The sequence below is a fragment of the Fistularia commersonii genome, chromosome 30 (genome assembly GCF_037954325.1).
Source record: "Fistularia commersonii isolate RoL2024-O1a breed Wild chromosome 30, RoL_Fcom_v1.0, whole genome shotgun sequence".
NCBI lineage: Eukaryota > Metazoa > Chordata > Actinopteri > Syngnathiformes > Fistulariidae > Fistularia > Fistularia commersonii.
In genome coordinates this window covers 3,156,973-3,171,240 of record NC_141313.1, presented here as the reverse complement: position 1 = coordinate 3,171,240, position 14,268 = coordinate 3,156,973, and the positions used below count along the sequence as shown (strand labels likewise).

Sequence of the window (14,268 nt, the reverse complement as noted above, 5' to 3'; positions counted from 1 at the left end):
ACCACGCAGCTTGTAAAGCTAATTAGCATGAAACCAAAGTGATTCAAACAGGACAGAAAACGCGTTTCGACGCGATTGAATACCTCGATTCTTTTGGTTCTTCCGGTTCACTCAAGAGATTCCTCATGAAGTCGACCTTTGACCTCTTCCTGGAGGGTCGCTGGCCCAGGGACGACACCCTCTTGATGCGCACCTGGGGTCGCAGCGAGGCGGGCGTGGCCTGCGGGTCGTCCGGCCTGTCCAGGGAGGAGCCGGGACTCTCGGGTCCCGCGGCAGTGGACTGACCCGGGGGCTCCGCGTCCTGAGCGGAGGACGTTCGCCGAATTCTAGCTTTCAGCCGCTGGTTGCTGCCTAAGATGAGGGGCTGCGTCTTTGCGGCGTCGCGGTGGGTGGACATGGCCCTGTTTATGATGGCCTGGGCCGTGCTTTCTTCCGTATCGGGGGCGTCGCGCACGCCGACGGGAGGGGCCGGAGCCGGGACTGAGCTGTGCTTCACCGGAACCACTCTGACTATCACCCGGTTGTTGGACGCCGCGGTGTGGTTGCTGGAAGAAGCGACAGCCGCCGCGACGCCGGAGCGAGGCTTGATCATCACGCGGGGGACGGTGCGCGGCAGGGCGTTACCGCTGTGCAGTATCTTAGCAACGTGGCTTATTTTATTATAAGCGGGCGAGTTGGTGCTGAGCGACTGGTACGTGTTGGTCCTCGGGTCTTTGATGAGGATCTGACCCTGACGGTTGACCAGCAGGACCTGAGGGGAAGGAGCCGGAGGCGAGACCGAGTTCCCGGCCACGGCCTGGTTCTGGCTCACCAGCGGCTGCAGGCCTCCCGAGCCCGAGTCCAAGCGGATGGCTATGGTTTTGCCCCGCGTGGCGCCGGGCTGAACGGGCAAGGCGTTCAATCCGTTGATGACGATGGGGGAGGTGACGGTGCGCGGGACCGTACAAAAGGTGGCGCCGGAGACGGACGCGTTGATGACGGTCGGAGCCGGCCGAGGCGGTATCATCAGTTTGAACTTACTCTGCTGTGGAAGACACGGTTTGGGGAAAAAGGGTTTGAGGTTGGGCGAGGTCCGTTTGGTCTTAAAGCAGATGGTTTTCATCTGAGCCGTGGGGGATTTTTGGGGCTTGGGGTCCGGACAGTAGTCCGGGTCAGTCAAATCGTCTTTGTACCCTTCGACGGAGTCGGCCGACGAGCAGCTGTCCTCTTTGTTGTCGGCCTCCGTGTTATCCAGAGCCGTGTCTTCGGCAGAGACAAAATGCCCCGTGGCCGAATCCAGAACCATCTTACCTTGAGCCGTTTCAAAGTTCACCCCGACCTCCTCCCCCTGGACCGCCAGCTCCGTGTTGTAGTCAAAGGTGTCGAGAAGAGCAGACGGAGGCGAATTTTCCTCAAAAACCGCGTCGGTCGGACCTTGTTCGACTCGCGACGTCGAGACGGAGTAGATCGATTCCAACCTCTTGAGTGCGACGGTCAGCTGTTTGGTAGGCGTGCCGTGGTTGAGACCCTGAGATTCTTCGCTTTCGAGGAACTGAGCTTCGTCCTCCACCTCCACGCTTTCGTCGCTCTCGGACCCGCCGTCGGCGCCGTCTAACTGCGAGATCGACTGCGTGGAAGGGAGTCCTGAGACCTCGGAGCTGCTAGCTGCCTCGCACACCACGGTGCGCGTGAGATTGAAGTAACGGCTGGAGTCTTCTTCGTCGTCCGACTCGTTCCCTTGGCCGCTCGGTTGCATTTCCACGTCTTGCGCCGCACCTTCCCCTTCCCCTCTGCCGCCCTGCGCTCTGCAGCCCAGCACCATGTTCTCGGTGAGCAGGGACTCGTCGAACTCCAGCTTGGCGTTCAGCACGGAGGCCACCGCCACCTCCGTGTCCGAGTCAAAAACGGTGTAGGGCAGCTCTTGGGCCATCAGGTGAGCCACTTCCTCCTCCAGGTTATCGGGCGCCAGCGGGATCCCGTTGATGGTGGCCACCGCCGCGTCCTCCGTCTCGGACGACGCCAGAAAGTCCTGAGGAACCTCGGCAGAGACCGGGGTGGTAATCTTAAACCCTTTAGGAGACTGAATGGCTCCCTGGCGTGGCGAAAGCCCCGCCGTGATGCTCGAGGTGGATCGAGCGGGCGAGCCCCAGACGGGCGACGCGGAGTTTTGCCGCGACAGAGGCGGTGACGCCGTCCCGACGTTGGATCTGGGAGGGGAGCTGAACAGACTGCACCGGTTGGGCGCGGCGGAGCGCAGGGCCATCAGGGCGGACGGGTCGTCGGTCGGGGAGGAGCTGCAGCGGCTCCTGGATGACAGCCTGCGAGGACGATGGGTGTCCTCCAGGTCGCGCAAAGTGAGGATGTGATGGGATTTGGGCGGCGCCGACCCTAGAAGAGCAGAGGGGTAAAATGAATCTTCTTCTTCTTTGGGCTTTTCCCGTCAGGGGTCGCCACAGCGATTCAACTTTCTCCATCTAACCCTATTCTCCGTATCCTCCTCTCTCACACCAACTACCTTCATATCGTCTCTCACTACAACCATGAATCCTCTCTTTGGTCTTCCTCCGGACCTCTTTCCTGGCAGCTCCATCTTCAGCAACCTTCTACCCAGATCTTCACCATGGTTTTGGACATGAACAGAGGAGCGTTTATGTCCAAACCATCTTCTCAGTCATCACTTTGTCTCGGTCATACATGTCCTGCACCCCTGTGACAAATTCTTCTTTTCCTTTGGGCTTTTCCCTTCAGGGGTCGCCACAGCGAATCAACCCTCTCCGTCTAACCCTATTCTCTGTATCCTCCTCTCTCACACCAACTACCTTCATATCCTCTCTCACTACGTCCATAAATCTTCTCTTTGGTCTTCCTCGAGACCTCTTGCCTGGCAGCTCCAATTCCAGCATCCGTCTACCAATATATTCTCTATCCCTCCTCTATACATGACTGAACCATCTCAGTCTGGCTTCTCTGACCTTGTCTCCAAAACATCTGACATGTGCTGCTCCTCTGATAAGATTCATTCCTGATCCTATCCATCCTGGTCACTCCCAAAGAGAACCTCAACATCTTCATCTCTGCAACCTCTAGTTCTGCCTGCTGTCTTTTGGTCATTGTAACACTTTCTAGTCCAAACATCATCACTCGTCTCACCACTGTCTTGTACACCTTTCCTCTTATTCTGGCCGATCGTCTTCCATCACATAGTACCCCTGATACTTTTCTCCACCCATTCCAATCTGCTTGGACCCGTCTCTTCACCTCTTTTCCACACTCTCCGTTGCTCTGGACTGTTGACCCAAAGTACGTGAAATCCTCCAGCTTCTTGATCTCCACTCCCTGAAGCCTCGCCGTTCCACCCGAGTTCCTCTCATTCACACACATATATTCTGTCTTGCTGCGACTAATTTTCATTCCTCTCCTTTCCAGAGCATACCTCCACCTCTCTAGATTTTCCTCTACCTGTTGTCTGATCACAATGTCATCCGCAAACCTCATGGTCCATGGGGATTCCTGTCTAACCTCATCTGTCAGCCTGTCCATCACCATTGCGAACAAGAAGGGGCTCAGAGCTGATCCCTGATGGAGTCCCACCTCCACCTTGAACTTCTCTGTTACACCTACAGCACACCGTATCAGTGTCTCACAGCTAGCATACATGTCCTGCACCAGTCTAACATACTTCTCTGCCACTCCAGACTTCCTCATACAATATCAGGGGTAAAGGGTCAAGAGGGGTAAAATGAATCACCCGGTCTAAATGCTAGTTCACAAATCCGCGGCGACTCTAAAGAGGATAAGAGGTGAGACGTTTTCAAAGGCCAGGTGCCATGATAAGATTTCACGACTACAGGCACAGAATTATCTGGGGAGTACTTTAAATAGCGAGGTTTACGGCGTATTCTATACTACAAATACAGAACGTTACCGCAGTGCGTTGGCTTACCGGGTGACGGGAGAGGACGGGACGATCCCCCTGCCGGTCTCCTGGTCTGTGAGTAGCCAAGACCTTTGGGTGACGGGGTAGTGGACTTAACAGGGCTGGATGAGGCGCTGAGGCATTCTGGGGACTCCACATCTGTCAAAGAGCGAGAAAAAAAAAAAAAAAAGTGAAATCTGGTGCACATAAGCCTATTAGGAGTCAGTTAGCTTCTCAATGTTATACTAGAGAATGTGGCTCACCCCTCTGATGGTTGGGACTGTGGACGATGGTGTGATTCTCCTCTTGGTCCCACCTGGGATCCTGCTCCTCCCCGGGGAGAGGCGTGGTCACCTCCGTCACCTTGCAGGTGTAAACACAGCGCCTCCGGGGATCCACTGTGCTCCAGTACAACCGAGAACATCTGGACGGCGAGGGAGGAGTGTGAGATAGAGGGACCGAAACAGTGGGAGTGAAGCAGTCGCGTGGATAAAAGTGTTTTTTTTGTTGTGTTTTTTAAGTGTAACCCCTGAATCATCTCGTCAGCTTTTCTGTTTCCAGCTGGCTGGGGGGGCAGGAGTAAGGCAGGTTGAGGTGCAACCAGGTTTGGGGTGTGCGAGGAGAGACCAGGAGGAGCAGGAGATCCGCACGTGCAGCTCTGCCGGCCTTTACGTTTTTATTTTTGGCCCCCGAAAATATCAGGCCTGCAACTGGGGGTTTATTTTTCTTTAATGTTTCTATATGAGCGCCAGCTGGTGTGTGGGTGTGGGCCCACAAGTTGATTGTTATACAAAGGTTCATAATTTCATTTTTATTTTCTTCCGACGCATTCTCATTTCTGTTAATAAATTACAAGTTATTTTTGTAAAGTGCTTCGGCGATTGGTTTCTATAAGTGGTATTTTTTTTCGATCACTGAAGAAGGGGTGAATACATTTTACCACACACGGGAATAATTCTCGACCCAGGGCGCTGACCTCTGAACCGGGTTCGAGAAGCGCTACATACGTCCGGATATTTCGGACCTGAACTTTCGACAATCGCTTACTGGTAGCCAACAGGATACAGCATCCTTCCATTCGACGAGAGCTCGGACAACACGCCGAGTTTTTGGATCTGCAGGGATCCTAGAGAGGAAAAGGAGGAGAGGATTGCAGGTGAACTCCCACGCGTGACTCCAGCAGTTTGCAACTCAAATACAAGACATGGCTGATGTTTTCCTACCAATGGTCATGTTGATGGATTCAGGCTCGAGGCCTGTCAGGAACTTTCTCCTCAGACTGATCCCTTCGAAGTCTACATACACCCGCCGAGGGACTTCGAACCCCTTCCCAGACACCATCTGGAAAGATGGGAAAAAAAAAACAAAAAAAAAAACACCATCCTTGAGAAAACTGTCCTGCAAAACATTTACGTCAGACAGAGAGAACCCCATTCGATAAATCACAGTGGTGCAACAAAAAGAAGCTTGAGAGGAAAGGGGCCCAAACCTCGGCGCTGACAAGGTCCTTGTGGTTGTAGCAGTACACCTTCCTGTCCTGCTGAAACACGCACTTCTGGGCTCGCGCGCACATGAAGTGGAAATTACTCTGGCAGGTGGCGAGGCAGCAGCCCACCGTGGCTCCGGACTGGCCGCAGCTATCGCAGCGCTGCGGCAAAACACGGAGGAAAACCCACATCCATTTTAATACACCATCTCGAGAAACCCCCGCTCTAAACACGGTCTGCATTATCGGTCTTGAATTGAGTTCCTTCTCGCTTACCAGGTGGCGCCCCCTTGACACGGCACTGTGTACTTGCAGAAGAGCGCTATTTTCCTCATAAACCTCCGCCGACCAGAGGCAGCAGTTTATGTGAGCCCAGTCGTTCTGACCCAGGTACAACAGCCGCCCTGCATCCTACAGCCATTAGACACCACAGGGAGGGAAACGGAAATGTTTGTTCCTGCAGGTGTTTTGTCATATTTCATGAGAAAATGTGAACAAAAAAGGGACATTAAGAAAGAAGAAATAGCGGCCTTGAGATGTTACGCCGCACGCAAGCTGTTGTTCTACAACCTTGTACATCACGTAAAAAGAACAAAACTCACAAACTCAAAAGTTATTCATTCATCTGCTTTAGAGAACCTGCTGAATGAACACCAGAATAACTACTATATTTCAACTGTATTTTTATATAACATAACTTATCATCTGTACATTTCTATTTGTACATTACGTCCATAGCTCCTGTCTTTAGTCTACCATATTTAATGCATATATCCATGTGTATATGTTCATAGCACCCCATCTTCTATGGGCCACACTATTAATTTTTTAAAAGAAATTGTACATAAATTAGCCGCACTTTTCCATAAACCGCAGTTGAAACATGTAACATTTAAATAAATGACGGTAACATCTACAACTTACCGGTACATAAAGCAAATGCTTACATGCAGCAGCTCCATGACCGACCGCTTTCAACTGGAAAGCCGCATCAAAAGCATTTCTGCGCGTCTTTTTCATGATGGGGTGTGCGCAAAAATGCGCGAAATGGCTGATCTGAAGAATTATCGAACGGGTTTGCCGAAACAGTTTTGTTCGTCCACTGTGACGTGTTGGCGGAAGGAAGCTACCGTAATTACCCTTTAAAAATCCATAAATTAGCCGCATTGTCATAAAAGCCGCAGTTCTCAAAGTAGCGGCTTATATGCCGGATTTACGGTATTTATCATTTCTGCACCGACTGCTTTTTTGCACTACTGGTTAGAAGTGCTAAATTGCACTTTGTTGCCCTGTGCTTGCACCATGTGTAATGACAATATAGTTGAATCTAATCTGACCTCCAGGTCAATTTGTGACATTGGAATATAAAATGTTCAAACTTCATCCGTTTTGGCATCTCTGTGAGATTTCATCAGGATCAGCGTGTGACTTCATGGCCAAAAAAGGGGAAGTCGCAGCAACCTTGACCACTGAAATCTAATCCATTAATCCTCTGGTGGGAGTTTATATTTCCGTCTAATGTGGAAAAGCCCCCTGCCGATGTTCGTGGGGTCTCGCATTTTCGGCGTACGATCGGGCGATCCGCGCAAGCGTTGTGAATGTGACGGTGTGCAGACATCGTTCTCTAAGGTTTTGTTTTTTTTTTTTTTTCAACTGGAAATTGCTTCGACTCACGCTGGGAACGGAGTCTCCGTGTTGCTGGCACAAGGCACACTGCCGAAAATCATCGCTTTTTGAAGCTTCCAGAACACTTTTTATACCTGCGGGAGAAAGAGAAACATTTCTGCGGAATGTATCCATGATAAAAAAAAAAAAAAAAAAAAAAGAAAGAAATTAACACACACTATTCACAAAATAAATATTGTGACTTTCTGACTGGAAAGGCACGAGCGCGGTGAGTCGAAGGGTTCATACGGGGACCACATTCCTGGGTGGTTTTTCGTACCAAACGAGTGGAGGCGGAGGCTCGACGGGCGATTTGTGACCGAAGTCAGCGCGGGGCCTCTGTTCAGCGACGCCGGGCCGCGGGGCTCCTTCAGCTGGTACGTCCTCTTCAGCCACTGTGCATAGCTGTGCTCCTTGGACGGCGGAAGGACCGCATCGGGCAGCATGCCGCTGCGGACAGAGGGTGACGAGTGAACTGACAGTCCGTCTAAGGCATCGTGACACTTCTACTCTCTGCCCTGTTCAAAAGGCACTTCTTGAGCGTGGGGTCTAATCAAATGTTTCCCCTTGGCGAGACGTGCAGAGACGGACTTGTCAGTGAGTTAAATCTTGCCTTGGGAAGTCCTCGGAGAAGGAGTGCCACTTCTTCTGGTGGTGGACAGGAAGACAGCTGAAAACCTGCTCCATCAGCTGACACAAAAAAAAAAAGACTGGTCAGACTTGACATATTTCCTAATTCAACATAAAGCTTTGTTTTACCTTTGAAAGATCACAATGACACAAAAATAGGCTCAACAGGGAAAAGACATGGAAAATAAACTGAAAGTGCGGGGAATTACTTTGACATAGTGGTCCCTGGACAGAGTGGTCAGCCTCTGGTCCTCAGGGACGCCGTCCTCCTCCTTCATCCACTTCCTCATCACGGAGACGACGTCTGCGTGGAAGGCTTTCTGAGTGGGCGAGAGTGGAAGACAGCAATTACAGAAAAGAAAAAAAAAAAAACCACAATTGGCAAGAAATGAGTCTGCAGTTTCCCCCTTAACTGATTACGGAGAAATGAAATTCAGATATGTGGCACAGAAGGGGCCACACGCGTTAGTGTCACTTCACTTCTAAATACACAGATGCACACCCAACAACACTGTATTGCCAGAAATGCAAATTCAAGCACTTACTATTGAGGTATAACTGCCCTGTTGGAGCTTCTGGTGGATGGCTTGTAGATCACACACTGTCCGCTCTTCTCTTGCGAGCTCTGTCCTGTCCGTCTCCTGACACTGAAGCAGACGTCGGACGGGACGATTGAGAACGACAAAGGCAGCTCGCGCAGGGTGACGATGAAAAACGACCACGTAAACAAATAAGAACTGGACAGCAGAGAACACCGAGTCTCACCGATTTGCAGGCGATGAGGTGCTGGCTGTGGTCGGAGGAGAGGAGCTCGGCGAGCACCACCTCCAGGCAATCCAGGAGCATGCTTTGCAGCCTCTCCCGCAGGCTGCACACCTGGGGGTGTTGCTGCCTGCAGGGTGAGCAAGTGAAGATGGTATCTTCTGGCAAGCTTGACATCAGCCCAAACAGCTCGTCTGCAAAAACAACAGAGGCTTTAGGATATATACTGAAGGCTTGGGCTCCGCATACATCCCGGGATACTTGAACGAGCACGAGAGTGCGTATTAGAAATGTGAATCCTTCACCGCGCATTCCAAGGGTGTCGTGTCTTTTCTTTTTTTTCCCCCCACAATTGTCATACTCCTTTTCCAGATGTGCTTTGTGGAAACAACTCACCTGAGAGTCCTTCACATTTGTAATGAACCCAGTGGCTGCACTCCAAACACTGAATCATCTGCGGGTGTTGGCCGCCATCTTCATAGCACTTGTGGCATACCGTGCAGAACTGACCTGAGAGACGTGCGGACAAAGTTCCTGTCAGCGTGAACTCTGAAGCGGTCGCCGTGTATTGACGGGATGGCAAAGCGAAAAGACGGTGCACGTTGCGTACCTTTGTTGTGTAGCGTTGTGCAGTCCGGACACAGATCCTTTTCGTGGTTCCACGCCATATCCCAAGACTTCCCGGGAGTCACGCCGCAGCTTTTACACCGTATGCAAGTCATGCATACCTACAGACAAATAAAATCATGACAAAAACACAGAGGCACTCAATTTCGCATTTTCTATCATCTCAGATCTTTATTTTTTTTTTTTGTAATTGTTCGATTGGGAATTCTTGAGCGAGAGCATTAAATATTTTACCCAGGGCAGGCTGCAGTTCATAGGCTTCGGGTACGTTGGTCCAAGGCAGGAGGGATGATAGGAGGTTTGGCATCTCCTACACTGCAACACAGGCTGCGAGAAGAAAAGGGCAAATAAATCATGGTTTGTGAATAAAGTAAATATACAAGCATTTATAAAATTCAACAGAGCTGATCAGCTGACCAAAATTAACATTGAGAATTATTGACTATTGCTTTGTTGCAAAAAATAACTCCGAAACAATGAATCGCAAACATTGGCATGCTCTGTAAATAAAAGGATTCTTTTGTCGACCGTTTTGAATAGAAGCGCATGTGACGAGCGCGTTCCCCGGCTTCCGACCTTTGTGGTCTTGCTCCGACGACCGCACACATTGCAGAATTTGCATCGCCTGCAGCACCAGTTCTCCTTGTTCTCCTTCTGAGGGCACTCCTCAGGTGAGAGGCAGAAGCTGTGGAACGGCTCGCAGCAGATTTGGCAGAAGATCATCTGCGGGACGGTACGGGACCAGGATAGCCACAAATATTGTCAACGCTCCCGGGGGTGAAAATCACATGTTCGTCAGGACGCGGGAGCTCCGAACGGTCCGTTTACCTCATGTCCGCCTTTGCTGGCACAGAGCAGACAAACGGGTTGTGGCGTGGTGGGGACTGACGTGAGGACACTGAGGCCGCCCATCAGCCATACGTTCTGGACGGCGCAATCCTCCTGGCAGACACAGGTATTGAGGCGGTGAGAAGCTCTTTCCGCTATCTAACACCAAGCCGGCTTCTGAAATATCTTCTCTATCTTGACATTTTCATATCCAAACAGCTGCTGTAAGCCATGCTCTCGTCAACATGGACCCTGCTCATATGTCGCTCGAACACAATAAGTGTGCTCATTAGCTTAAAAAGATAAAGTAATCGTTTTACATCTACAGCTGACATCATGAATCATAGTTCATCATGAATGGGATCCAATTTCCTGACCGGACAAATATTACAAACACATTTTTACAGAGAGAACAGATCTGAGTTGAAATTAAAAAAAAAAAAAAAAGCCTGTCCTACCTTGAAATCTACACGGATCTTGTGGTTGCTCTGCAACAGGCCCTTTTGGGGAAATCCGTTAGTTAACCCTGTCAGGCTGTTCACTGACGTGTATTCTGCAGGATTCTGAGAATGAAGGACACAGTGTGGGTCAGTTTGACGGTTCTGCTGGACTCTCCTTTTTAAGGGAGGGCCCCACTCTGGCCAGCGCCCTCGGTGGTATTCCCGCTTCTGTCCCGCGTCCGCCTGAAATTCTGCGTGCCGATCGAGGCTCTCGCACGACAAATGCACCGTGTTGTCCACCGGCAAGTCTTTGTCGTATCTGAGGCACGGCGCCTCTGACGACGGATGTCCCTGAAAATAAAAGTCTGGGGAACCGTCTGCCCGGCCGCAGCGCCAGAGGGTCTGTGGATGTTGAAAGCACGGCGACATACATTGCGGTAAATGTGTGCCCGAATGCACTGCGGATTGGGACAGACGATGCAGATGCACACTCAGAGTTTTCAGCCGAACGGATTTCTTTCGACCCGGAGACGGAGCAGACGGTTTTACGGGCCGGGAAATTCCCGGCTCGGCGTGCGCTTTAGTATGTGGCGTGGGACAACGTGTTGCAAGCTGGGGTGGTTTCGGATGCCGACGCGTGATGCAATGATCCAGACATTTGGGCAAGTGCTGGGGCAACAAAACAGAGGACTGCAGGATGAAATCAGGCAGACGGTGTAAGTGAACTCGTGGCTGCTTCTGCAGCATCTGCAATGGGTTCCAGGTGGGCAGTGGACCGGTTTCAGGGAAAGTTTCTCTGGGCGCCGTCTCTTCAGTGTTCTCCTGTTCCTGTGAAGGAGGGGACTCCCTAAGCCAAACAGCAAGACAGTTTCCGAAGCAATAATTCGATTAGTAGCATGCAGAGGAGTCGACAGGCAGCAGCCAGGGGTGACGGACAAATATAAGACACGGTGAGATTTCCAGAGTGGCAAGAACTAAGAGTAAAAGGTAGTCGGGGGGAAAAAGAAAGAGAATTCTGAAAACACAGAGCAGCAGCGGTGACCTCGGAGGTGTGGCTAAACCATGAAACCAGCTTCATGCTAATCACAAAACCACTTGCTCCCATTCTGATGTGTAATCGCTGTCATTTAAACATGTGCATGATAACATCACTGGTGTGTGTGTGTGTGTGTGATCGCTGAACGAGCAAATTCATCTAAAGGCGGAAGCTGGAGGGAGGTGGAGCCGGGGCCAAAACACACAATGGTGACTTGCGTCACTAACACAATATTTTATTAAACTTTTTTCCTAAGAGGGGTGAACGCATTACACGAGTACGCGCCAAAGATTTGGATTTTTGAATGAAAAATAACAATACAATTCCCTTGTAGAATTGGATTTACTAGCTCACGCAAACAGAAAACGGAGCTTTGCAAAACCGAAATGAACGCAATAAACCATAAGGAGCTGGCGATTTGACTTTATTGTGAAATGCTGACTAACATCTGCGGTGGATGTTGTAAGCTTGACAACACTGTTGGCAAACACGGCACCGCGAGCACTGTTGCAAATCATAAAATGTTCCCAATTAGATAAACCCCGGGACATCTGGACCCATAAATACTTACATAAACTCAAGATAATAATTTAAGCTCTTCTGCTGGGCACCACATCTCTGGGTAATTTGAGCCCCCGATCTGTGATGACCTCCTACCAGGACGCCTTGCGGTCCAGGGACACACCGCGCAAGGACAGCGCTGAAGTTACCTGCTTTATTTACTGGGTGGGGCGAGGGCTGGGGGGGCACGGCCTTTTACCGTCTCTAGCAGTCAAACACTTTTCTCCCGCTCGGTTGCAGCCTGTTTGAGCAGCTGGGATAAGTTAGTCATGCCGCTGGCTTTTGTTGTTATTGTTTGCACATGCTGCTATCTTGATATTTTACCCGTTTTTCTGCTTGGACGGGGAGGGGGGGGGGGGGGGCTTACTTGGATCCATAGTGAAAACCAATTTTCATTTGAAACATGTCCTTGAATCATCAATTTGAACAAACGATGAGGAGACGATTCATGATGTCTAACTTGCTGATCTCTCCCTCAGCCTCTGACTTCTGCACCGGGTGTAAAATGTCAAAATAACCCCTCCGTCATTGTCCTGTCTCCTCGGAGCGAAGCTGTGAGCATCATTAATGCAAAATTCATCACGGGGCGAATGAAAATGGCTGTTTCATGAATAAATATCTGGAGGCTGCAGGGTTACATATCCCATCTCGCCAAAGCGCCTTTACCTGCCGCAGTTAAAGCAACCTGGCGTGACTTCCTGTTCTGCCAGTCAGCAGGAGCTTGCCATATAGCGGGGAGACACATTAGGAAGTTAACTGGTTCTCATAATGACGCGGTGATTTTCGCCGTTCACCAAAATATTGAGCATGCAAGCAAGACTTGTGGCCTCCGAGAGAAAGTGAACAAACAACCACGCTGACTTTTTTGGTGCGCAAAACGCAGTCTGTGTAAAAATCAAGCTAAATGCATGCAAAAAGTTATGAATAAAGAGGAGAAACTATAAGGGAGAAGGAGAAGATTAGCAAGATGGACACATTGAAGACAGTTCATGAAAATTTGAAAAACAATGTGAGACAGAGCTGGGCAAATTATCTGGAAAGAACTGTTGGTGTTTGTCCTCTTTATCAAGATCATTCAGGCAGTCAGAGCCTTTTTAAGTAAATCAAACCTCATTTACTGGACGCACATTAAACATCATTTGCCTTATTTCACAGGTGACAGCATCCATCTGGAGAATTACTAGCAGGGAATCACATTTTTTTTTTTTTCCAAATATAATTTCGCCCAGATTTAATTAGGTAGTACGAGAACAGGTCTATTCCAGGCGCCGTTACCTTGTATACTCGAGGTCGGCCTCCAGAGCCTTTGGAGAACGGCCGTCGTTGTTTCACCGCCTCCTGAGGAGGGTCGTCTTGAGCCGACCCGTCTTGTGCTGCCAGATCTAACAGAAAGGAACCATCTTTTATAAGTATACAATTCTACGATTCTAAAATGTTTTTCCGAGAAGAAATGATAATGTCAGAATGCTGTGAGCGGATCGGTGAATTTTCCATTTTCCATCAAGGCCTACTTCATTTATAAAGAACATGCAAGAAGTTAAATGTTACTTATCCAACTGAAGTGCTGGCACATGCATGCGTGCACACACACACACACACTTCTACAAAACAGGCCTTCTAAAATACCGAGAAAATACATGATTCATGGGGGAAGATTAAAAAAAAAGAAACGCACACACATGTAATTAAAGGGTTTCATTTTAGAAAAAGCGGAGGGGTAGATAATGTTTTCCTCAAACATCTGCTTTTCACCCTCTCGGGCGTCCGACCAATAATTTTTTTCAAAGAATGGAGACGTTAATGAGGTACAATTTGGTGTTCATCTAAAACCTACCCTGACTGCCAGCAGGTGCTGCGTCTGCCTTGGCTGTGGATTTATACTCCTCCGTTTCTTCCTCCGGCTCGTCTTCGGATTCGGACTTCAGCAGGCTACTGTAGGACCGCGGCGTGATGTTCCGCAGGGACTGTTTCCGGACGCCGGCTGGCGCGGGCGGCGATCCCTCTGCTTTAATCTCCCAATTAGATTCGTCGCTGCTGGACATGGAGGCCGATAACCGCCTCGCCTGGACTGAGAAAATTGAGTCGAATGATTAATTATGTGCGCGGTGTCAAGACGCCGCTGATACGCCGCCGGCCATTCCATCGGTGGAATTCCGGGGACGTTATTAAAAATATTGAAAGGTCACCAAATGACAAAAAAAAAATCTTCAGGGACTTACCTTTAAACTGCCTGACGAAGCGCTCCATCTTTAACTTCTCGATACGTTCGCACTTCTTGAATCTGACAGCAGAAGGTTCAAAATGACTTTAGTCTCAATCCAGTCTCAACACTTTGAAA

At 49.8% G+C, this 14,268-nt stretch overlaps 1 protein-coding gene across 2 annotated transcripts in view; it reads right to left on the bottom strand.

The window, feature by feature from the left end:
* Positions 1-14,268, bottom strand: part of kmt2ba (lysine (K)-specific methyltransferase 2Ba) — a 29,989-nt gene that overhangs the window by 3,050 nt on the left and 12,671 nt on the right. The window contains exons 7-28 of one of the 2 annotated variants that reach the window (XM_086178442.1): positions 14,150-14,211; positions 13,765-13,998; positions 13,206-13,312; positions 10,352-10,456; positions 9,894-10,007; positions 9,642-9,788; positions 9,300-9,392; positions 9,049-9,166; positions 8,835-8,948; positions 8,442-8,632; positions 8,222-8,323; positions 7,886-7,996; positions 7,660-7,736; positions 7,327-7,496; positions 7,056-7,141; positions 5,658-5,792; positions 5,385-5,543; positions 5,119-5,236; positions 4,943-5,021; positions 4,159-4,319; positions 3,923-4,054; positions 84-2,367 (exon numbers count right to left, since the gene is read on the bottom strand). In XM_086178442.1, coding sequence (XP_086034568.1) covers positions 84-2,367; positions 3,923-4,054; positions 4,159-4,319; positions 4,943-5,021; positions 5,119-5,236; positions 5,385-5,543; positions 5,658-5,792; positions 7,056-7,141; positions 7,327-7,496; positions 7,660-7,736; positions 7,886-7,996; positions 8,222-8,323; positions 8,442-8,632; positions 8,835-8,948; positions 9,049-9,166; positions 9,300-9,392; positions 9,642-9,788; positions 9,894-10,007; positions 10,352-10,456; positions 13,206-13,312; positions 13,765-13,998; positions 14,150-14,211 — 4,899 coding nt within the window. Of the gene's footprint in view, positions 1-83; positions 2,368-3,922; positions 4,055-4,158; positions 4,320-4,942; positions 5,022-5,118; positions 5,237-5,384; positions 5,544-5,657; positions 5,793-7,055; positions 7,142-7,326; positions 7,497-7,659; positions 7,737-7,885; positions 7,997-8,221; positions 8,324-8,441; positions 8,633-8,834; positions 8,949-9,048; positions 9,167-9,299; positions 9,393-9,641; positions 9,789-9,893; positions 10,008-10,351; positions 11,162-13,205; positions 13,313-13,764; positions 13,999-14,149; positions 14,212-14,268 lie in introns of both variants that reach the window. The other variant, XM_086178444.1, reaches the window with a different exon arrangement.